The following is a 25,801-nucleotide window of genomic DNA, read 5'->3' as shown; positions in this document are numbered from 1 at the left end:
AGTGACACCTTGACAGTGAATGATTGGCTGTCAGGATTACAGCTTTGTCAACCAACAGTAAATTGTCTCCCCTCTCCACGTTGAATAAGCTCACCTTTTAGACCATGTACATTCTATATCAGGGACTGTTCTTCTACTTCTGCCATTTCATTATTGTCCATTTTTTGGTCTCACCTTCCTCCACATGTCTTTTATCTCCATTCCTCCAACTGATTTACAACTTACAATGACTGGTTTCTAAACTGGGAGACATTTATTAGTAGTAGTTCATTTTTGGGGGTGGACTTTAAGAGGGGACGTTTCATGTCCATAGAAGCAATACCAGTGTGTGTGTTTGTGTGTGTGTGTTTGTGTAAGAGAGATAGTTAGAGTGGGCACACATTGTGCGAGTGTGTGTCAGAGAGAAAGTGTGTGTGTGTGTTTGAGATAGATTTTGACGGACACACAGAGTTGAATAATGAGTTTAGAGGCCTTGGTCAGTGGAGGAGCCTTAAAATAGGTTAGAGGAGCGGCATAGGATGTGGGAGTGGCCAACCTTTCCACCAAATATAAAACCACCCACCCTATGATAGTCTGAGTTTGGCCTCTCTCTTTTCACCCCTTTCTCTATCCGTCCATCTCTCTCCCTATCTCTTTCTGGGCTTCAACTCATCCTCCTTGAGCCCTTCTCCAGAAAGTGATCCACGTTTATTTATTCGCCTCGTGAGCCTAACCAAACACCGGCAATATGGAGGCCATCAAGAAGAAGATGCTGATGCTGAAGATGGATAAGGAGACTGCTCTGGAAGCGGCTGACCAGTCCGAGATTGACAAAAATGCAGCTGAGGATAAGAGCAAGCAGGTGGGGACACCTAGCCTAGCTTAGGCTATTATTCTCAGTAGAATTCTAGTTAGGAAGTAATTAGGTGATGCTAATTCACACACAGTTGATTAACTTTGCACGCCGAATACCATGCTAACACAAGTAGGCCAACAATTGCTAAGATGCTAACCATACCTTGGTTAGGGGAGGTCAACTGAAGGTTAATCTTGAGGCCTTACAATAGAGCTCAAATTCAAAATGGGTCTGTTAACGCTGAATTTAATATGAATATTTAAAAGCAAATTTTTACTTAGAGAAGGCAAGCAACCTATGTATACACTAAGTGTTATTAACAATAAATAACACACATTATAATAACTATTCTTCAAGCTAATATATATTATGGCATATACCATATTTATTAACTATGTGTATGTATTTTTTTTAACTCAATGATAACAATATTTAGGAAGTTCAAGGCGGAGTTGTTTGAAGAATGCAAACAAATTATCTTGGTATTTCTACCGAAACGTAGAAAATAATATCCAAATGACAAATCCAAGTTTGACAGCCAGGAGCCTTTATAAAGTCCTAAACTTAATTGACAGACAGTCACAGGAAAAGACAAAGAGAGACATTATATCCATTATATAGCTCCATAAAACTATAATAAGACTGTGCGTGTGGGCATTCTTCTTGACAGTGACAGCTGTCCTCCTGTCCCCAAGTTGGAATCCAACAGTAGGGTTGTGAACAACGACAAGGACAGACAATAGTTTTACACAGCAGGCCAGGGACGAAGGCTGAGAGCCTTGGGATATTAATACCCACAAGGCTTTGACACTGTAAACCCTCAACACATTCATTCGGCTACTCATACTTGTGGATGTTTGGGATCAATTCCTCATCAAAGGCGACCAATCATTATATATAACATTCCAAAATAGTCTTGTTCACTAAGCAATGAACCGTACCTTGAAATATGTGATACCTAACATGATTGTGTGCTCTAATCTCCCAATGACTTCAATGAACAGTTTTGTCCTATGGAAATATGTTTTCGGAAACCTTGTGATGTTGACCTCTCCTTCTCACGTCTTGCTGCTGTATGTGTGGTTCTTTCCACTCTGTAGCCTGGTCTTCACATGTCCTGGCTTGTCTTACTCTGAGTTTCTTCCCTTCAACCATCCTCTCATACTGTCTCTCCCTCGCTCTATTGTCCTCTCCTCACTGTCTCTCCATCTCCTCTCTTTCTGCCTGTTTGTCTCTCTCTTTCCCACTCCTCCCTGTCTGTTGTTCTTTTCCTCTGTCAGCATGACGATGCGTTGATCCAGATGCAGAAGAAGCTGAAGGGGACTGAGGATGAGCTGGACAAATACTCTGAGGCCTTGAAGGATGCCCAGGAGAAGCTGGAGGTTGCAGACAAGAAAGCTGCAGATGTAAGTTCCGTCGGCACACCAAACAGCACACCACACAAACTGCTCTCTCACACCCACACATACAAACAAGGCCTCTTTTCCCATCATATTAGTTTCCACACACACAGCTCAGCCTCAGGCCCATACCCTTTCTCTACCTTCTTTTGATCCCTCTATTCCTATCTGTCCCATGACAATGATTAAATGGTTTTGTCAGGGAAGTACTTCCCTGATATAGCACATCCACATGCCGCACTAATAGTTTGCCTTGTTATGGCAAAGCCCTGAGAAGGCTCTCTCTCCCATGCCAAAATACCATGGGGTTTAAAACAGGAGAGGTCAGAATGGTAGGGGTGGAGGAAAGGGGGGGGTTGCAAAGCCCATGTCTACACAGACACTGTCATAAACACAATGCTGTCAAACCCCCCTGCTGGTCCATACCATGTGGTAGATAGGCCCTGAAGAAGAAAAGCAGTAAGAGTCCTTGAGAGGAACCAGAATCCTCAGTGAGGATAAAGATAACAACATCTATGCCTTGGCTCGTGTGGCATCTCAGAGGTGGCAGACACTCTAATAGCATGGTGTCATGACTTGTGGTCTCAGTTGCCAAGACAGAATATCCCTTCAGTCTTTAGTTAGTCTCAAGGGTCAGAGCCATTGATTTAGACAGGGTGTCACTCTGCATAGCCAGCTGGCTACTAGCCCCCCCGGCAGCCAATGGGGGATTAGTGCTAATAGTGTCGCCATGTCACTGCTGTTATTCCTCCTGTCATCATTGTGTTCCCGGTGACTAGGGAGAGTGTAGTGGGGACGATTAATATACCCAGACTGGTGTAATCGACTGTGGAGTCGTGGGGTGTCCACTGCTCCATTACTGAGGATTTGGGACGCGTTTCAAACGATTGGCTTGCTCTTTGTTGAGATAATATTTCCTGGAACATTGTATTGGGAGACGTGTGGGTGGCACAAATTACTTTCTCTTCTAATGGAGTTGCTAGTGTTTCCTGATCCTTAATTAAATTACAAGAGACTTAAGAAACAGGCAAGACATCAACTGCAGTCTTATTTTTGACATTGCACTGTTCGGTTAGAGTTACAAAGGCAGACCAAAATAACTCATCCAGTATCCAATTATCATTTGATTATTTAATTAATTTAAATCATAACTTACGTTTAAAATAAAATGTAACGCCACTCGTGATTCATATGCCCCCTCTCCCCAAAAAACGGAACCAGTACCTGGGCTTGATGAGATTATGAATATGACAAGATCTCTTCTGACGCCTAGGATCCTTCAATTCAAAGTCCCATTAACCAGCTCTGCAAACGTTATAATGTCAAAATATGTTCGGTACTCACCAAAATATGGAGTTTTGCAGAGCAACTATCATCATTACTGCCGTTACACACGGTATGTACTTCCAAAAAAGGTCTAAATAAAAATTAAATCAATTATATTTTGGGATACTGTAGCGCTATTGGGTCAGCCGACCTGTGCGTAGCAGCAATTTATGATTTTATTGCAGGTGCTGAAGATGGATTTGGCGCATGCGAACTTGGTAAAAAACAATAAATACATTTTATTTATACATTTTTTGGAAGCACATACCGTGCGTAACGGCAGTAATGACGATAGTTGCTCTCCAAAAATTCATATTTTGGTGTGTACCGAATGAGTACCGAACGTATTTTGATATTATAACGTTTGCAGAGCTTGTTAATTGGACTTTGAATTAAAGGATCCTGGGCGAGAGGAGATATCGTCATATTCATCATCTCCTCAAGCCCAGGTAGTGGTTCAGCCAGACTGGCTAGTATGTGTTAACACAGGGACATCTAGTGGTAAGACAAGCCATTCTCAAGTCCACATACAATTTGACAATAACGCTTGTCCATGGACAGCCCCCATGGACCATGGTGCACATTTCTGGATACATTGGGGAAAAGAGCAGTAATACGCAACTTAAGCCATCGCACATCTATTGAATACCAGGGAATTAATATTTACATACACTAAAACCATCACGTACAACATTTTTATTCCGCAAGATGTGTCAACTGAGCATGGGCTAAAAGCAAGGGTCTCAAGCCAACACATTTCACAATTAGCCAAAGCATTACACGGCAGTATGCATCTTCTTTATGCTAAATAAAACCACTCACTGCTCTCCAGTCCAGATAATGACCTGGCCAGCTGGCATATGCAGCTTGGACAGATGGCCCTGTGAGCTGAAGGCAGCTAGCCAAGAGTTCCATGACAATGCACTGCAGACAGGACCTAGACCTATAGTGACACAAGTAATACATGAAAAATAAAGATATTGCTTCAGCTTAACCTTATTACTACCCACTGGGCACACTGGTTGAATCAACGTTGTTTCCATGTCATTTCAATGAAATTACGTTCTACCAACGTGGAATAGACAGATGTTGAATTGATGTCTGTGCCCAGTGTGTGTGTTGCAGCCTGGTCTCATAGACTAGACGTAACATAGTAATAGTAAATCAAAGACATTCAAATGAATATGATATGTTACATTTGGTATGGTTACATAAGACAGATGGTTACTTAAAGAAAAAACGAAAGTAAGGTGGTTGGTCGGGGTGGTTGCGAGTTCAAATCTCATCCCGGACAAATTTATAATTTGAGTTAATTAGCAACTTTTCAACTATTTACTACTTTTGAGCTACTTTTCTACTACTTAGCATGTTAGCTAACCCTTCCCCTAACCCTACCCCTTTTTAGCTAACCCTTCCCCTAACCTTAACCCTTTTAGCTAATTCTTCCCCTAACCCTAACCTTAACCCTTTAACCTAACTCCTAAACATAACCCTAACCCGTAGCCTAGCTAATGTTAGCCAGCTACCTAACGTTAGCCACCTATCTAGAATTTGTAACATATAATACGTTTAGCAAATTCGTAACATATTGTACTTTTTGCAAATTCGAAACATATTGAATGTTTTGCAAATTCGTAACATATTTTACATTTTTCTAATTTGTAACATGTAATACAAATTGTAATTCGTAACATATCATGCGAAATGGGTGATGGACATCCATAAATTAATACATACCATACGAAACGTAACGTTTCATACTACATTTACATTTTAGTCATTTAGCAGACGCTCTTATCCAGAGCGACTTACAGGAGCAATTAGGGTTAAGTGCCTTGCTCAAGGGCACATTTACGTCATTTAGCAGACGCTCTTATCCAGAGCGACTTACAAATTGGTGCATTCACCCTATAGCCAGTGGGATAACCACTTTACACTTTTTTTTTGGGGGGGGGGGGGGGGGGGGGGGGGTGGGGGGTAGAAGGATTACTTTATCCTATCCCAGGTATTCCTTAAAGAGGTGGGGTTTCAAATGTCTCCGGAAGGTGGTGAGTGACTCCGCTGTCCTGGCGTCGTGAGGGAGCTTGTTCCACCATTGGGGTGCCAGAGCAGCGAACAGTTTTGACTGGGCTGAGCGGGAACTATGCTTCCGCAGAGGAAGGGGAGCCAGCAGGCCAGAGGTGGATGAACGCAATGCCCTCGTTTGGGTGTAGGGACTGATCAGAGCCCGAAGGTACGGAGGTGCCGTTCCCCTCACTGCTCCATAGGCAAGCACCATGGTCTTGTAACGGATGCGAGCTTCAACTGGAAGCCAGTGGAGTGTGCGGAGGAGGGGGGTGACGTGAGAGAACTTGGGAAGGTTGAACACCAGACGGGCTGCGGCATTCTGGATGAGTTGTAGGGGTTTAATGGCACAGGCAGGGAGGCCAGCCAACAGCGAGTTGCAGTAATCCAGACGGGAGATGACAAGTGCCTGGATTAGGACCTGTGCCGCTTCTGCTTTAGCTAACTAAATCTCGGATTTACGTACATAATAATACGAAATGTTTTGAGACCAGGTTGAGCTACTAGCTAGCTCTAAATATGACAATTGATTTGTTTACTGTTTCATTGTCTTTGCGGTGGGGAACTTTATTGCGTTATCATTTGGAAAAAGTCAAAATTATTCAGGTGGCGGGAATATATAATGCGTCAGTTCCCCTTTGACAGGGCGGAGTAGACCGGAAGCGTGCTGTCTGTTGAAATAAGGAAGAGAAGAGAACAAGGCAACTGAGCAGTGGAGGGAAAGAGAGAGAGACCGAACAACCGTCTTCTTTGCACAGCTTGCCTCCAAATTCGCTGCAATTTGCTTATTCGTCTTCAATAGACAACTGGAACCATCGCCCATACATTTTGCTTAAAAGGAAAATTCTACTTGTATTCGTGTTGTTGGAACTGCCATTCGAACCTATAGCATGTACTTTAGCCGCTAGCTAGCTAACGACGCTGTCTGTCCATTGACACATCGAGGTGAAAACTTTGGTTTACAGTTTTTAAGCTAGTCTAATTGATTCATTCGGCATAGTTATCAATCTAACTACTTGGAGTTGAATGTTTTTATGCACATTACATTTGTCTGCCGTTAAGAATTAATTTAGACTGACTTCTTACAGTGTTGAGTAACGTTAGATTGAAAGAAACGAAGCTCTGTTCTGATTTCCAGTTTGGACTCGTTGACGGGGCGTTGCTGTGTCTGTTCGGGAAAACATCGCATCGGGAACGACGTTTGCCAGCTTGCAACCAATCAAACTAGAACGACTAACATTAGCATCCTGCACGAGCTAGTATCAAAAACACGTTTTCAATCTTTGCAAGTTAGCTAAGTTAGCTAGCAAACTAAATTAACTAAAGATAATGGCTAACAGCATCGAGGCAGTGAAGCGAAAAATTAAAGTTTTGCAGCAACAGGCGGATGAAGCCGAGGAAAGAGCCGAAATCTTGCAAAGACAGGTTGAAGAGGAGAAGCGGTCAAGGGAACAGGTAATGTTGAAATAACCTTCCGGCATCTGCCAACGCGAACGTTAGGCCTTGAATTATCCAGATGCTAGTTACAGGTCGTAGCTAGATGCATTGATTTGTGATGTTATGGCAACTTTCTAGTACTGTTTGAACTGGACCCCCTACCATTAGCACCTATTTTTGTCGGTTTCTTCAGCTCGCTGGGTCCAATAGCCTCATATTGGAGGTGAAAGATGTGACAAATTCCTGCTAAATCAGATAGCCAGCTAGCTGGAGTTGGGCGTCCTCATAGAGAGAGATAGAAGGTTCATCATGGCTATAACTCGTTTTAGCATGGACATTGCCATTGTGTGTCATTTTAAAGTAGTCAACTGGGTGGGGATTCCTATGGGTTGGGAGCAATCAGCCAATGATCAGCACATTGTATTCAAATTGGGTACAATGGTTTGTAAATGGCTTTAAGCTATAACAGCCATCTAGTGGCCTCAATAAATGACTGAGACAAGATTTGGTTCAGGACTCCAGCACTACAGGTGCCACCAATATTGGCTTTACACTACTTTTAAAACTGATATGGTTTCAATAGATGGGTTAGCTGACAACATGACAAACGATGTGTGCGCTTCCTTGGGGCAGAAGTCAGCATGTTGTTATTCTGGATGGCCAAATTGCTAACAAGAATGACAAACTGCCATGTGGGGAGTCGTAAGTGGCTAGTTTCATCATGTTCTTGATACCATGTCTTGTTTTGAGGTGTTTTTACTGCTTTCATGTCAATGCTAATATGGCTCAAATTAGCTAGCTAACCTACAACTGTAACAATGTATTTGAGACAAATTCTCATTTTGTACATTTTATTTATGTTTTCAAAAAACATTGGCGACCAAATATAGCTTACAATCTAAGCCAACCCAGTCTGTTTTGCCCCATAGTTGTGCACTTTTGTTGCTAAGCAACCAACCCATGCTGTCGCAGATGCTATAATGGCACAGATACAAAGATGTGTCCTCTATCCGTCTCTATGGGCATCCTGCATTTCCAATTATCTTAAGAATAATTGTACCCGAAGGTCTTTGCGTCTTTCATTGATTGGATATGTTTTATTTGTGCAATGCTAGTTCCAATATGTTTTGCATGATTGAAAGTCGGTCAAATGCTTTGAATAGTTTGTGAGTTGTCCCTGCATTTCCCTATTCACTGGAATTTCAAATGTTTGCCCCTAGGCTTGGCCCTCAACAACTTGCCAAATTCCTCATCCTCTCTAAGTTAACTAGTAGCTAGTGATGTAAGCGCCTGCGTTGCCACAAAGTGCAACACTTATTGCACTCTTTATTGCGGTTTTATGGCGAACTACTTTGGCCCAGTCCCCAGTTGTAATTCTCTTGTTAAATTCTAGATTAACCTGGTCACACACAGATGATACAAAGCATATGTTTCTGTATGGTTTTCTCCTTTCATCCCATGATAAAACTCCTACAAGACATGCATGTTGTCACTGATATGCGCTCAGTGTCTTTTTCAGGGAGGTACACAAGTGCTACTGTTACTTGGAGCAAAACAAATGCAATACAGTAACTGACTGGATATATACAGCTATTCCAGAGCTTTTGACTGAAATAAATGGCCTACACCGTGGACAGTCATTTTTAAATGAGAGCGTCTCTTGGACAACAGTTATACTCTAGCACAGAGGCCCGCGCTGGATGCGTGTGAGACAGGGTGTGAGGCTCCTGCAGAGTCATTCTACTATGGTGCACAGGAAGTGTGGTTGCCAACTGATTGTGGTGGGGCCTTTTTGCCGCTGCCGTCAGAAGAAATTACAATGGATGACAAAATAATGTTGGTTATGAGTCGTGCTTATATATTTACATTTTAGTCATTTAGCAGATGCTCTTATCCAGAGCGACTTACATGAGCAATTAGGGTTAAGTGCCTTGCTTAAGGGCACATCAACAGATTTTTACCTAGTCGACTCAGGGATTAGAACCAGCGACCTTTCGGTTACTGGCACAACGCTCTTACCCACTAAGCTACCTGCTTAGTGGGTATACATTTAAAAAAGTGACCTAAGAGGAAGACAACCTGACAATGAATGTTTGGCCCTTTCCCACAGAATAAATCATCAGGCCTAGTCTGGAGGAGTTATGTTGTATCATTCCACCTGTCTGATTCGGCCTTCTGGAAGTCTACAGTATTCAGAAATGCTACTACTCTTCTACATAAGCTCCTCTGAAGACTCAGATCATGTTGCATCTTGGTCATAAGGTGTACAAACACTAAACACCACCAAGCTAACTAGAGAAACCTCATTCTTAAGTCTAGAGCTGAAATGTCTCTGCTACAGCATTCTCCACCATAGAGGAATTTGAAGATGCATACACATGCTCCTCACTTCCAATAATCTAGAATAGTAAATTAATTCATACATCCACCACCATAGCTGCAAAATACCACCTCCAGAATGTGCTTGGTCAAACAGGAAGTAGGTAACTAATAGCACTCTTTTCATTGGTTACAGTGATGTTTCAAGGGTGTGAGGGATCCGCAGGGGCCAGGGCTGTTGAGTGGGTGCTGATTTGCATATCTCTATGGCGCTGGCCTCGTGCAGGCTGTCAAACACTTGCATGCCAGTGCCATGGCAACCAGGTTTGTCTGTGCTCCGAAGTCGTTCTTTCATACAGCCACAGCAGGTTGCCTTTGGTTGTTGTGTGTGTATAGTAGGGGTAGTTAATCAAGTGTTGCCGTAAACATCTACATCTGAAAGGTGCTGTGCTTTCATTGCTTATGCACCCCCTCTGTTTTTAGTTTGGTGGTCTGTCTCAATATTCTAGTGTTAGATTTACATCGTTTTCATCTGACAGATGGTCTTACCCAAAGCCATAGATAAGAGTTTGTGGTTTCAACCTAAAAGCTTTTGATACTCTTTGACATGATTCTATGGCTGTCATGCTAGTGTCTCCTGGGCATTTTGAAAACAGTGGCAGCAGCATCATGGCGCCCAACTCTATAGTTGGACAAACTCTTTACCCATTTATGATTGGTCTCATCCAGATTTACTAGATGGTACATGCATACAATTTAGCGACTGAGGTATGACCAGTAATAGACAGTCCAAAAGTGTGAAGTCCTAATCCTCAATGTACTTCGCATTATATACTGAGCTGTGTCAGTGTTAGCCTCCTTCTGATCTATCCATCTGGTTGTGGCTATCTAAGGCTTAGTAAGCCTTCTATCCATCTCTCACTGCTCTTTCTCTGACACGCATTATTCCTCTGCTCCAAGGCATGGAGAGTGAGAACAGAGTCAGGCTACTCTTTACAAGGCACTAAAACATTTATTCACTCCAAGTGCTTTAACCTTCCCCTCATCCGTCTCTGTGCATTCTCTCTCTCTCTCTCTCGCCCATGCTTTTCCATACCCGACCCACCCAGGGTAGGCAGCACAGTCATCTAGGCTGGTGTGCCCAATTAGTGCCATTTATGGCCATAGAGGCCACTGGCATGTCTAACCCATACACCAGCACATCAATCGGGGAGAGATTCGCTGTGTGCATTAAATGTATCAAAATCTTATGGTGATCAAATGTGACGGGTTGGTGTCCATTACAAAGACTCTGCAAGCACACACTCACATGTTCCAGTTCATTGGAGAGTGCTGCGCTCTCTCTCTCTCTCTCACCCACACATACATACAGGCTGAGGGAGAGGTGTGTCCTTAAACAGGCCTGTGTGTGTCTGAGTATAACTGCTGGTTGTTATGCCATAGTAACTCACACTCCGCTGAGGCGCACTCTACCAGTGTGTTATGTGATTGTAGGCTACATCACTCTGTAATCCTTCTCTATATCGAAGGTTGAGTTGGTGTGAAATATCCTTATTTCGTGATTTTAAAGGTATCGGTATGTCATGATGTGCTGTCTGTGTTGGAAGAGGCCTCTCTAAAGATGGGCTTGTATCGTTGTGTGTCTCAAAGGGCATTTGTGAGCTTATGGCGTACATTACTTCTCAATAACCTCTCTTCTCTCTGTCCCTCTCTCTTCCCATCCAGGCTGAGGCTGAGGTGGCCTCTCTGAACAGGCGTATCCAGCTGGTTGAGGAGGAGTTGGACAGGGCCCAGGAGAGACTGGCCACCGCTCTGCAGAAACTGGAGGAGGCAGAGAAAGCTGCAGATGAGAGCGAGAGGTGTGTGTGATTTGAAGGGGTGGAGGTGGGGCGGTGTTCTCAATCCTCACTGGGTCGCCTCACTTCCTCTGATGCCACTTCCTGTTTCTCTAAGCGGGAGGCTTTTGACTTCCTGTCAGGGTTTTAAAGCAGAGAGGATGTGGGACAAGGTCATTGGTGGGTGTGAGCTGGAAGTAGCCTATTTGAGGGAGTACCCTGTGGGTAAATGAACAGGTTTGCTGGGTTTGTATATAGGCTAGGACACTTTCTCACTCTCTCACACACTGCCCCCTGACCTCTTTGTATCAGTGCCCCTCCTCCGATCTGGCCTGCATTATAGGGTCCTGACACCATAGGGATCACATCAGTAGAAGAGGAGAGCTGTAGAGGTAGTTTGCCACCAAACTATACAGATATATGCTCACCTGTGTTTCTCCTACAGTATTTCCCGTGCAGAAAGCTAAGGCTGCAATACACTGTAGTATGGTAATTGAGGTCAAAAGACGTTTGGCTCTCTCATGCCAATCTGTCTTCCTCTCTCTACCTCCCTTTCTCTCAGGGGTATGAAGGTGATTGAGAACAGGGCCTCCAAGGATGAGGAGAAGATGGAGATGCAGGAGATTCAGCTGAAGGAGGCCAAGCACATCGCTGAGGAGGCCGACCGCAAGTATGAGGAGGTGAGCTCATCAGACCCCCCCAACACACGTCACACATCTAGAACAAGGCTCTGATGTGGCCTCTGAAGAAGTCTTGTATCGCACATCACCACTTATTTTGTTCTATCATTCTCTTGCTTCCTCCTGCTCTTATCTATACTTTGCTCTCTTCCTCCTCTCTCTCTACCCCTACAGGTGGCTCGTAAGCTGGTGATCATTGAGGGTGATCTGGAGCGTACAGAGGAGAGGGCGGAGCTGGCCGAGGGGTGAGTCGCTTTTTCACATACGTCACAGTGCACACACAATCAATCTCACTGTGCCGCTCCCCTGCAGTCATACACTACATCTGCTTAAGCTTGTAGCAGAACACATAAACACTCATTAGTTCACTCACTCTTACACTGCAGAAGTAAGTTTAAAGCCACAATGGGTTTCAGCCACACCTTTTGCATGGCGTTACTAAACTGGCCCCAACACGTCGGGCTGCCCGGGCTTTGCCTGACTGCATGACGCGTTCGCTCACATTACAGCTCTCCTCACAGCTCTCATCACAGCAGTAGTAACTGCACACCCACTTTTATGTCACTTTACTTTTACATGTTTTGAAGATTTGTTTTACTAAACAGTAAACTGGAGGTGTTTATAATGACATGTTTATCTGCTGCATTTAGTATGCAACAGAACGATACTGTTACTTTTGTAATTACCTGTAGTATCGCTGTAATAGGAAATAAGTATTCAAATGTCTGCTAGCACTAAACTAGCAAGGTATCATTAGCATAAAAGTGGGAATGCCATAACAGTACCATGATAATATCCAATCTGTCCTCCCCCTCTCCCCATACGTATGTGCCTGTTGTGTGTGCATGTGTCCTGGGTTTACCATACCGACATGTCCCTTTGTCGGTTACCATTTTCTCTTTCCCTCCATCTTATGTCTTTCTCTGTCCATTCTCTCTCTGTCCTTCTCTTTCTTTTGCTCTCTTTCTGCATGTGCTTCCGTGTCATGTGACCCCCCCCCTCCTACTCACTAACAGCAACGCCCGGAGGTTGGAGGAGCAGCTGAGGGGTTTCGACCAATCACTGAAGAGCCTGCAGGCCTCTGAGGACAAGGTACCACCCCCCTTTCTCCCTGTTCTTACCAACTACAGGACACAGAAATTGTGCCTTATGGGGACCCTCAAAAGGTCTGACTAGGGTCTTCATAACAGATGTCCATAAATACGACCCTCTGAACCAGGTTTGTGAGGACCAGGAATGCACACAGGGATTTTAGGTCCTCCTGCCCTCATTAACATAAATTCCCGCATTCATCTGGCTGCATGACTGACCGCTCTATAGCTGCTGCTTCCGCGATCCTTTCCCCTTCTCATGTGTGCTCCTTTTCCCTTTTCCTTCTCTCTCAAACGCTCTGCATACCATCCGCATGAATTTACCCGGCTTTATCGAGACCTACAGGCGCTCCATATTCCAAGTTTACTAAGAGTATTTGACCACAAACATTTTCCCTTGGTTTATCAGTATGATAAGTCTATGCTTTGTATTGTTGGGATATTATTTAGTTTGTAGCAGAATGGTCTCGGTCCCATTCCTCCGAGGTTAAAGTTCATACCTTTCTCTCCTTGTGTTTCTCTTTGTAAATCTCTCTGTCTGTTTTCTCTACCCCCCCACCCTCTAATTCCCCTGTTCATTGTCACATGTCTTTTCCTTTCCCCCCACCTTATTGACCTTTGTTCTCATTTCCCTCACCTCCCTCCCTCTTCTATCCACCCTTTTCCTCATCCCCTATTCCCACACCCTACTAAAAAACCCAACCCCAAATGAACCGCAAAAAAAACTAAAAAATACTGCAGCAAATGCGCCGAGTTGGAGGAGGAGCTGAAAAATGTCAGCAATAACTTAAAGTCCCTGGAAGCCCAAGCTGAGAAGGTAGGAAGGAGGGAGGGGAAACCCTGCATGCTTTTGGAACTGAACGTAACTGCACCCAGGCCAGTCCTGGAGACAACTACAGGTCCATTGACCACCTAAAACCCTCCAAAGCCTTATTGAACTGAAATGAGGGGAATGGAAAATGAGTGTTGCTGGTGAATGTCTTTAACTACAATATGATGACCATAACCCTGGATGTTGTGAATCAGTGCATAACCTGAATTTCAAATGTTTGGTTTGCTATAAGGGATAAACTTAACTTAGTATTTTTTAATCTGTAATGTTTTAATAAGCATGTGTACTGGTATATGTTACAAAATGCTTGACTGTAGTCTATAATGCCACGTGTCATCACCAACAACTTCATTTATCAAGTAGATGCAGACCTGTTTGCCTTGTAACGGTGTCTGGCATTGCGTCCCGCCCACAGCCTCAGCAAGTCAGTTGCGTTTCAGACATGCCCCAGTAACCACATGCATGTGCAACATAAGCTGAGCTCTATTTGGATGAAACCACAAAGAACCGACCAATCAAACTGCCAGCCACACAAAATCCCAGGCAGCAACGAAGTCAGACGTTAGATTGTCTGGAACGTAGAGAGAGAATTACTCTTAACAGCTCTAGAAAGCTTGCCAACCCTGAGTAAATTCCATCCCCATGTTCCAGATACACATGTTTTCTCCTGTTGCCATTTAAAAGGTGGAACGAGGAAGTACATACGAGCAGGCATGAAAACAAGCTCACCAGGGACTCTCTCCTCAACCATGAACATCCTCTCCTCTCCCCCATCTGAAGGGGCCCAGGACTGGTTCTAACTAAGGTGTTTCTGGGCAGGGAGGGAGGCTAGCTAGAGCTATACGGGGAGTCTGCATGGTGGTTGTCTGCTGTGATGTAATCCTTAAGCTCTTCTGGATAACAGGCCACACCCTGACTTTGCAGCTGCAAGAATGCAAACCAACATCTCCCCTAAACCCCCCCTTCAGGGTGATGACACTACTGCACAACACCAGTGCTCTGTAGCTCAGAGAAAGAGGCCTTTTCAGCAAACTCCCATTGCCAGACGAGTGTCTGCCAATGATGTCATCCGACGAGAGAAGCCTGTTTGTTTTGTTTTCATTCTTCTTCTTCTCCCACCCAAACTCTAGCTACATTGAAAGCTGCACAAATAGAAAAACGGTCCATCTCAAACTCCTCAGGCATGTTGAGTCACGCGATCAGTCGACACACCTCACTCCCTCATTCTCTCAAAAGCGTCACAGCCCATGCTTTCCTACTGCACTGTTGCTGCTCAGTCCGCACAAAGGTGGTAGCAAAGATATTTATAACTAACCCAAGATAGTTAATCTGTGTCGTTTACAGTGGGAGCAAATTAAGCATAGTGGGCAGAACAACAAGGAAGTGGGCTAAGCATGAGCTAGCGAGATCCTATTGGTGCGTTGTAGCATATATTCCCATTAGGGAACGCCTCCTCTGAAGTGCGCGTGTGCACAAACTCAATTCGACCTTGCACTCCTTCTAAACAACGCAATTTTTTGCGAAGCGTCAGGTCTAAAACTTAGTGCACTGTGTCCATAACAGATTCTAGTTTTGGGAACAGAAATGTCGGCCCAGCTTTACCTAGTTCCATCATCTCTCACTACCCGAGACTTGACTTCCTCTCACTACCATATTTCGTGGTGAGAACATTCTAAACGTATAGCCCCGTGCCGTGTCTGGGTTACCCCTTCTGTCTGTGGTGGTAGTGGTTGGAGTTGCCACTGGCAACCTGTTTCGACACAAACACAAATAGTACAGCAGCCACATTCAAAAGCTTATGACCAGACTGAGTACTCAAAAGGGATGAGGAATAATAAGAATCAGTTTCTCCTAATTGTAGCCCCCCCCCCCCCAGGGGGTTTCTTTGCAGGTCAGTATCTGTTCCTCATTACAGTCGCAGATGTCCCGTCCCCCGCCACCCTCTTATTTTTCTTTTTTTGTTGTTGCATAGCACATGTCTGCTAGAGTTGGAAAGATGTTAGGGTTATGCAGTTAAATGAAGTGCTGTTGTAAGGCCTTAATAAGCCTGCCAGCTACCTCTGATGGCTGAAAACAGATTTGAGTTATTGTCTTAAGCGTTGTTTTGTCATTTTCTTGTCGCTCTGTCTCCACTAATGTGCAGAGCTGATTCTTTCTACTACATGACAGAATAATCATGGCTGTTCTGTGAATGCTCTGTGATGATGATGCGCTGTCCTGAATAGGCCTGAGGACTCTCTAGTGTCCCAAACGTGTGGTTCTCTGATTGGCTTTTCTTCCTTCCTCCCCCTTTGTCCCCTACAGTACTCCCAGAAAGAGGACAAGTATGAGGAGGAGATCAAGATCCTGACTGACAAACTCAAAGAGGTGAGATTCCCCGGAAACACTTATCACGAAGCTCTGAATGGTTGACTGTCCATACACACAGCATTGCTGTGGTATGTGCCTGTATTGCTGTGGTGGGGGGGTTAATAAACTTGTGATACTTTCCCATAGGCTGAAACCCGTGCTGAGTTTGCTGAGAGATCAGTGGCCAAACTGGAAAAGACCATTGATGACCTGGAAGGTAGGACTCTCACTCTCCACATTGTTGCAATTCACAGGACTGTTATAAGGTTTTATAAACTGTACTCTCCCTCCTGTGCCCTCGCTCTGGCTTTCTTTCTCTCCATCCTCCTTGATGTACATCTCTCCTCATCCCTTTCTCCTCTCCCCTCTGTGCACCCACAGATGAGCTCTATGCACAGAAATTGAAGTACAAAGCCATTAGTGAGGAGTTGGACCATGCCCTCAATGACATGACCTCCATGTAAATACTCATTTAGATGCCTGTGTGGTGTGGGTTGAACTGGAGTGTGCTATTGCGTGTTAATAACAGTATGATTCAGTAACAGTATGCAGACTGTCATAAGAGGATGGAACAAGTTGAGTTGCTAGGGAACTATTGTAGTGGAATGGGCTCTGGTAGCCTTTGGATGTTTGTGCTGGAACATGTATCACACTAAACAATGTATTGAGGCATAGCCTACCATGTACACATACTTTCATGCATCTACACCCATGTAAACATACGTATTCTCACTCTAGGGATAGGCACATTGTAGATGGATACAAGCATACGGTAGCTACAAGTAAATCTGCAGTGGTAGAAGAACAGATCCAGAGACCTTGAGCTTTCCCTTTTTATCTTTTCACTCACTTCTGCAAAGTTAGGATGTGAGCTGTCACCTTGGCAACAGTACAACACAAGGCACAAACACTGATACTTTGATATGTAGATATGGCTCACACACTATCACATGGGCCTACTTACACAAAGTTACCATATTTTTATGGAAATCAATGCGTTTGACTCTAGTCTAGCTCAGGGATTCCATTTGAAGCTATTGAGTTGCAGTGCGTGTGTATGTTATCTGCTTGGTTAGTTGGGCGATTTTGTATCAGTCTAATTCAATTACAAGTTTGAATTTCCTAGTGTTCTACTGTAATACACTTAAAGGCCAATTCCGCCATTTTTTAACATCATTCATCATCTCCAGCACCAAACCAGTGTCTACATATGTGAAAACAGCACGTTTCTATGATTTGTGGTTAAAAAGGTCCTAGAAAAATTATGCTTCTGACATCACAGGGTAGGATAAATAAAAGCAATTTTCAAAACCTGCAATGAGTTTCTAGCCCAAGGGAGGGTATTTGCTTGCTCTCCACGTCACCGTGAATCTCATTGTCTGAAAAATCACTGTTTTTGAAATGTTTAAAGTTTTGATGATATCATCGGGTAGAACTTTAACATTTTTAACAAAACTTAAATGTGCCGTTTTTACATATGTTGACACTGGTAGTATTGTGCTGGAGATAATGAAAACGAGGTTGAAAAATGGTAGAGTTGCCCTTTAACTCCGGTCTTGCATGGTGTGTTTTGGAGTTGCATGGATTGCAGGTTTGCTGTGCGTTTTACACCCCATGATAACAATAACCATGGTGTGTTATTTGAAGTGTTAAATTGCCATTGCTCCATCTCTGTATTTCAGATAAATTGGACTCGTTAGATTTCTGGAAAACCCAATACACTCTGAATTCGGTCTGCCTGAACTGCCACAACGGTTGCGCACTCTCTCCCTCTTCCTCCTCCTCTTTCCCCCTTTCCTTTCTAGAGAGAAAGAACCATACCCTCCTCGTAGTCACCAGTGCCTGTCTCTTCCTATCTCTCTCACTCTCTCTCTCTCCATCTCCCTTTGTCATTGGCACAGTTGCGGCCAGCACGCTGGCTGAGTTTCTGGGTTACTGTCTTCCTTTTTTTTTGTCCATCTGTCTGGGCTCCTTTCCTATCTGTACTGCACTGCTCGCCCTCTGACAAACCCATGTTCACACACTCTGTATTTGTGACTGTCTCTCTGTACCTAATGAAGAGAGGGGGGAAAAGAATGCCTTGGCTGTCTGTGCTCTCTGAGTTCACTGTCTGAGTTCACTGGTTTTTGGCTGTCCACACTGTCTGGGTTTCATTGGTTTCACTCCACTAGGCATTTTGGCATGGATTTGCATCACCTGCGTCACCAAAGGTGGGTCAGTATGGTCTGATGCACCCCTCCCTCACGGAAATTAAGGGTGAAAGCGGATGTATTCTGATCAAGAAAATGTTATCACAAGCATTAATGTGGGCACAATAAGCACTTAAAACCGGTATGAATGAATGTTAGGCTAGATTTTGCTGCATTTGTTGAATTTGCACCAAAGGCATAACACCTTAAGACACAAATAATTGTTTTAAATATGTCCTGGTGATCACTCAAAGAAGATCCAGTCTTGCAGACCAGGTTTGTGTAATCCTAGATTACATGTGTGGAACAGACCCTTACCCTTCTCTCACACTTTCACCTTTCACCCTTCTGAGTCACGTCTTATAAAGTGACCCAAAAGAGGAAAGCTCAAAACAGATTTGCAGGTGAAGTATTATTAAATTGTCAGAACTAAGTATACAAATGTGCAAATATAGCATTTTTGCAAATGTAAAATAACCTAAAGAAGATTACAAAAACAGATGCTGGTAGCACGTTAACCTGGTCAGTGCACTAATTATTGAAATTGTGCAAATATTGTATTTTTGATGTGACCTAACATCAGGAACATTTCTGCACGTTTATGATTTTTGAAAGTGTAGGTAAATTCACTCTCACTCATCCTTGTTACTGAAGTGGAAAAGCCTGTAATAATGACTCGCTCAGTCAGTGTAGGTATTCAAAACACAGTTAGTATCAGTACACACAGCATTGTCATTGTACAGCTAATGCTACAGTAAGTAGTTTGACAAGATGCCTAAAATGAATTATTACTATTCAATTACATCAAAATGACATGCCTGTGGTTGCACAAAATGAGTCGACTGAGCAATGACTATCAAAATGCAAAATATGAACTTGGTAATTTACATAAATCTACAGAATTCATTACACATCCATAACTAAATAGACAACCCTTTATTACTACCTTATGTTTGCTATCTTTCCATAAATGCATTAGGGGTGGAACAGGGATAATATTACCATAGCATACTTATATTATAGCATAAAATCACGATCACAATATTCAATGGTGCCATTTTGTATAAAGGTACTGCTGAGAATTTTGCAACATGTTTTGAAATGAAGACCAATTAATTAATTGTTTTAAAAGTTATATTCTTAACATCTGCAGTTCAAACAATTAGTCACCCCACCACTGTTTTGGTAAAGGGATGAGGCTGGAGAAATGCAACCACCATCAAAATCATAAGACTGAGCTATGGACGCAAGGAGTGGCCGTCCATGATATAAAAACCATAGTTTTAACCATGTTTTGAGGCTATACATTGTTTGTTTACAATGACATTGTTTGCAAACAATGCAGTAAAACAAGCTTATATTTTGGGTTCTGATGGGGTAGGCCAGTTCTACTATGCTCAGGAGGCATTCATAAGTTATATTCTTCAAGAATCAATGGGTTTAGCCTATATCAGTCCCAAACAATATATGTAGAAATCGCAGATTGACAGTTTTAATGCTTAGTCTAACATTGTCATAAAGTCTTGGTATATCGATATCATCCACTTCTCATTCAGCCATTCCATAAAGAAATCACAAGACCCACAACTGTAAAATAAAGTTGTGTATCAAATTTTGCTGAAAAGGCAGGTTACCTACAATTCAGCAGATATACAGTGCATTCACCCTTGACTTTTTCCATATTTTGTTACGTTACAGCCTTATCCTAAAATTGATTTAAATATTTTTTTCTCATCACTCTACACACAGTACCCCATAATGACAAAGTGAAAACAGGTTTTTAGAAATGTTTGCTAATGTATAAAAAAAAAAACTGATACCTTATTTACATAAGTATTCAGACCCTTTGCTATGAGACTCGAAATTGAGCTCAGGTGCATCCTGTTTCCATTGATTATCCTTGAGATGCTTGATTGGAGTCCACCTGTAGTAAATTTAAATTGATTGGACATGATTTGGAAAGGCACACACCTGTCTATATAAGGTCCAACCGTTGACAGTGCATGTCAGAGCAAAAACCAAGCGATGAGGTCGAAGGAATTGTCCGTAGAGCGCCGAGACAGGATTGTGTCGAGGCACAGATCTGGCGATGGATAACAAAGCATTTGGGCAGCATTGAAGGTCCCCAAGAACAGTGGCCTCCATCATTCTTAAATGGAAGAAGTTTGGAACCACCAAGATTCTTCCTAGAGCTGGCCGCCCGGCCAAACTGAGCAATCGGGGGAGAAGGGCCTTGGTCAGGGAGGGGACCAAGAAGCCGATAGTCACTCTGACAGAGATCCAGAGTTCTTCTGTGGAGATGGGAGAACCTTCCAGAAGGACAACCCATCTCTGCAGCACTCCACCAATTAGGCCTTTATGGTAGAGTGGCCAGATGGAAGCCACTCCTTACTAAAAGGCACATGACAGCCCGCTTGGAGTTTGCTAAAAGGCACCTAAAGGACTCTCAGACCATGAGAAACAAGATTCTCTCTTTGGCCTGAATGCCAAGAGTCACGTCTGGAGGAAACCTGGCACCATCCCTACGGTGAAGCATGTTGGTGGCAGCATCATGCTGTGGGGATGTTTTTCAGCGGCAGGGACTGGGAGACTAGTCAGGATCGAGGGGAAAGATGAACGGAGCAGAGCGATCCTTGATGAAAACCTGCTCCAGAGCGCTCAGGATCTCAGACTGGGGCAAAGGCTAACCTTCCAACAGGACAACGACCCTAAGCACAACAGCCAAGACAACGCAGTCGCGGCTTCGGGACAAGTCTCTGAATGTCCTTGAGTGGCCCAGCCAGAGCCTGGACTCTGGAGAGACCTGAAAATAGCTGTGCAGCAATGCTCCCCATCCAACCTGACAGAGCTTGAAGATCTGCAGAGACAAATGGGAGACTCCCTAAATACAGGTGTGCCAAGCTTGTAGCATCATACCCAAGAAGACTCGAGACTAATCACTGCCAAAGGTGCTTCAACAAAGTACTGAGTAAAGGGTCTGAATACTTATGTAAACGTGATATTTCAGTTTTTATTTAAAATACATTTGCAAACATTTCTAAAAACCTGTTTTTGCTTTGTCATTATGGGGTATTGGGTATAGATTGAGGGGGGGGAAACAATTTAATCCATTTTAGAATAAGGTTGTAACATCACAAAGTGGAAAAGTTCAGGTCTGAATGCTTTCCGAATGCAGTGTATGTGTGTCTGTAAACGTTTATTATAAAATGTATATTAGGCTACATTCTTGTAGGCAATTTAAGTAAATCATTAGCAAATGATTTATGTTTCCATCCAGGGGATAACTACTGCCCCCTCTCATTTAAGCAACAGAAGTTAAAAGATGACCGCGGTACTCCAGGGATTGTTAGCAGAAAACAGGATCCCCCATTTATAGTAAATGGAAATCTTCGCGTAAATAATAAATAATGGTACCAATAATTGCTTCTAATACACCAGATGTGTTATTTTAAAATTGCGCACAGAACATTTTAGTTGCTAATGGCAGCCTGCACTACCCCGGGTGGCCTTCAACTTGAGTTACTCAATGAGGGGGGGCAGCACTGAGCTAGCCTGCAACGTCACTTCCTGGAGTAGCTCTAACTGCGCATGTTATGTCTCAATGAGACGCCATCTTAACTGACTTCATTAGATGTACTTTTGAGTCTTCACATAGGAATGAATGGTGTCACGTGATTGATGGCTTTGTCCATTTAATATATACAGTCATTGTTTCCATCTAATGCACCATGACTGTGTGCTACTGATAGTTAGAAATATAATTAGGTTGGCTACAAAAATTTAAGCAGAAGCTGGCTGAGTGAATACATTTCTAGCATGCTTTTACAAATATTTTTCTTGTTCAAGCCAGCTAAGATTTCATGGAGGGTCTCTTACCAGTTTAATAAAATAAGTTTTGGCAACGTTGGCTAGTAAATTACCGATCTAAAGTTGTGATGAATACCAAATAAAGCTTAATGTTGAGAAACTTAGAGATGATAGCTATACTAGCATATCAACCAATATGCTGTTAATTAAATAGTCATACAAATGTAACACTTGCTGTCCCATGCAGGCAGGACAAAACAAAACATGTTCATAGTGAGAAAAAGAAAAAACCCACTACTGTTGTACTTTCTTACACTAGCACATGGACTTGTCTTTTCTGACTAGCACTGATTTTGCTGATCGCTGCTTTGTGGTTGTCGTACTTAGCTACCTTAAGTTGACAGGCTTGACTACTGTATGAGCAAGAAAGCCATTGAAAGCCATTGATTTAACTGCAAAACATACAGAATGCTGCAGCACGGGTACTGACCAAGACCAGACGGAGAGCACACATTACACCGGTTTTAAGGTCTTTGCACTGGCTGCCTGTGTTTTTTAGAATACATTTTAAGAATCTTCTATTGGTTTTTAAGTCAATCCACGATTGTGCACCCCAATACATGTCAGACATGCTTTTAAGTTATGTACCCAGTAGGTCCCTCAGGTCCTCTGGCACTGGCCTTTTTTTAACTATCCCAAAGCCTAGGACCAAGAGGCATGGAGAGACAGCTTTTAGTTATTATGCCCACAGCCTCTGGAATAACCTGCCAGAGAACCTGAGGGGGGGCTGAAACTGTGGACATATTTAAACATATTTTTAGCTTTGCTTTTCCTTAGGGTGCTTTTTAGTTGCTCTGGATAAGGATGTCTGCTAAAGGCCTAAATTGTAAATGTAGCTGCTAGAAAAGTGTAGCTGACAGGTCAGACTTATTTTTATTAAATGTTTTAATGTTAGTATGAGTAGATCACGTCATGCTACAAATGCCTGCCATGTTCTCGCTCTGTCAGAGATAAATAAGGCAATACAGTAGCTCGGGCTGTGTTAGTTTCAAGGTGATTTATACTGTAGTTAAATAGGGAATTATTCTCTAGTGATACCAAACCTCCACAATGTATAGCATACAACATGGCTCTCTTTACTCTATGGAGACCTTGTGAGTTATGAGGATCTGTCATAGAATTCACCTTAATAGTCACCCCGGGTTTTGTTCTACAGATTAAGTCTTACATATTTGGTTCTGTCACTCTATAGAGAAGTTGTATTCAAATGTTATGGTTTGGTGTAAGTTCCCCTTTTGAGGTACTGCTAAAATTACAAGGAAGCACTTTCTGATATCTGTTGACCCATGGTATTATGGGGGATCTCCAACTTCAATATCTGACCAGTTGCTATACCATGTTGTGGCTTGTGGAGTTGCAGAAATGCAGTTTCTGAGTTACAGAAATAGAGAGTAAATGAGGGCTACAAGGTATATTGTTTTCAAAGTAGTCATGTACTGATTTTATGCTATCAGGAGGTTTTGTCATGTGGATTGAGATGGTTTAGCCCTTGATGTTGCGCCATTGCTCCACTATAGTGTAGTAGACATCTTGACAAAACTCAAACACCACTTTAACATCTCAATGTCTTGCCTCTTACGTCCTCATCTCACCACCAGGAGGATCCTTATCTTACATTCATTCATTCTCTTTGTGTGTGATTTACAGATGCGCTAGCCAACGCCAAGGAGGAGAATGTCAACATCCACGCCACCCTGGACAAGACCCTGGAGGACCTCAACAGCTTCTGAGTGGCTACTGGAGCTGCGGCCTGGCCTCCTCCTCTTCACCACCACCTCTTATCGCTCCACCCCCTCACCTCTGGTCCTGTCTCTCTGTCTGTGCTGGCTGACTGTTTAGCAAGGGGGGTGGGGGGGCTGTTCATTGTTTTTGGTGAAGGTAGCACTTTCTTCAGTCCACACCTAGCCAAACGTGTTTCCCCAGTAGACCAAAATGGCTGACCGCCTCTCCCACATTCCACCCCAGTATCTGCGGATGCTCTCCTGATGAGCATCCCCTTTTTTTGTAGCCTCTCTTCATAGCAATCTTTTAGTCTCAAAACGGCAACATTTACTGAAGCACCCACGTCTTAAGTGTTAATCACAGGTTTCTAATTTGACACATTCCAGCTTAGGCGTGTGATTTACGTGTTTTGAGGCGACTCCTATTATCTTTGGCTGCTAGCTGTTTAGCTGTAAGCGTTTAAATACTTTGAGTCTTTTCTCTCCTGTTCTGATAACAACCCTTGTTACGGGGATATTTGGTGTCCACTGGGACACATAGGAAGGTGGCGAGGGTAACAACTCTTACAACTTATGACTCCCTTTGGAATGGGACCACCATTTTGATCATTAACTCTCTCCTGTTATCCCCCATCTGAACCACTTGCCCTACCAACATATCGACTCAAACCACTCACCCTCTGCTGGAATATCCCTACACAAGCACTGCTTTTCTACTGTGCCAATGCCCAGAGGGTCCACAACTGTGCTACCTTTTGTCAAGTATTTTGTGTTCATTTACAAGTATGGGCTGGGGGTGACATGTTTATTTCTTATAAGGGAGAAGTGTTTTGTTTAGTTGCATGGCATTTGTATTTTGTTTTATATGGAGCCATTTTCCAAAAAGGGCCATTATCACAAGTTACTGTAAACTGAACGGTTTGTTTTGCAGTTATCTTCCCACTTAAAGATCAGGAAATTGAATTGTGAATGAGTCTTAGTTCATTGAAGGGATATGTGTCGTATAGCTTCAGACAGAATTGGACGCAGATATTCTAGCCAATTGCAGCCTTAGTCCTCTAAGCTAATTGTTAATTTTCCCGATAAGATGTAGGGGAGGGGAGTGATCAGCCAGTCACTACGCATTCCACTGCCAAAATGGAAGCATAGGGGCCAATGAGGAGGGATAGGGAGAAGGGACACAAGGGTATTAAACCTCTTATCAATATAGATTATTAAACTATTTTTTTCTGCAAATGAAGTGAACTGCAAACCTTATAAAATTAATAAAGAAATAAAAAGTAAAGTATTGCATCAAGTTTAACTGGAACTTTTCACTCGACGCTAAGGGTGTAAACATTGTGTTACCAGTAATGTTTTCATTGTAATAATCATGACACAAAAATGGACACAATTTTAAAAAATAAAGGACCATGATTCGTATTGACATTACAAAATAATTTTTTTAAATGTTGTTCAGTTTGTCACACAACACTTAAATATAGGTGCTGCTCTTGAGGTAAACTCCAAACTCGTAATTTTTTTATTGAGAGGAGTGCTATGGAGCTGCTTGTTTAAAATGTGAACATTGATTCCCTCAAGTCTACTTTAAAATGTTTTATGAACTAACATTTACCCTGCTATTAGATCATTGATCATGTCTGTGTCTAGTACGTTTCATTCTGTTGAATGGGTGTGTAATGCAGTATTTTGCTAATTTGACCATGGGTCAACGTATGTGCACTTTCCTGGTTTCCAGTTAATCTTCTAGCCATTTAGAACTAAAACTCTACTTGCTAGTAACCCAGTTAATAACTATGTTACAATCTAAGACTCTAAAAACGAAATGACACATGGCACAATATAAGACTGACATG

At 42.9% G+C, this 25,801-nt stretch overlaps 1 protein-coding gene across 9 annotated transcripts; it reads left to right on the top strand.

Annotated features, from left to right (window-relative positions):
* The first annotated feature begins 567 nt into the window (after positions 1–567).
* Positions 568–25,371, top strand: LOC121570059 (tropomyosin alpha-3 chain). Of its 9 annotated transcripts, none has more exons than XM_041881514.2 (10): positions 568–841; positions 2,116–2,241; positions 11,107–11,240; positions 11,779–11,896; positions 12,071–12,141; positions 12,913–12,988; positions 16,124–16,186; positions 16,316–16,385; positions 16,550–16,628; positions 23,872–25,371. In XM_041881514.2, the coding sequence occupies exons 1-10, from the start codon at positions 728–730 to the stop codon at positions 24,053–24,055; spliced, it is 1,035 nt and encodes a 344-aa protein (XP_041737448.1). In that variant the 5' UTR covers positions 568–727; the 3' UTR covers positions 24,056–25,371. The 9 variants fall into 9 exon arrangements, with proteins under 9 accessions (XP_041737448.1, XP_041737452.1, XP_041737447.1 ...); XM_041881513.2 differs by lacking the exon at positions 12,913–12,988 and adding an exon at positions 13,729–13,804 and having other exon boundaries at positions 569–841; XM_041881519.2 differs by lacking the exons at positions 12,913–12,988; positions 23,872–25,371 and adding exons at positions 13,729–13,804; positions 17,851–18,244 and having other exon boundaries at positions 570–841.
* The last annotated feature ends 430 nt before the right edge of the window (positions 25,372–25,801 follow it).

The sequence above is a fragment of the Coregonus clupeaformis genome, unplaced genomic scaffold, assembly GCF_020615455.1.
Source record: "Coregonus clupeaformis isolate EN_2021a unplaced genomic scaffold, ASM2061545v1 scaf0322, whole genome shotgun sequence".
In the NCBI taxonomy this organism is placed as follows: domain Eukaryota; kingdom Metazoa; phylum Chordata; class Actinopteri; order Salmoniformes; family Salmonidae; genus Coregonus; species Coregonus clupeaformis.
This window is presented reverse-complemented; position numbering and strand designations above follow the sequence as displayed.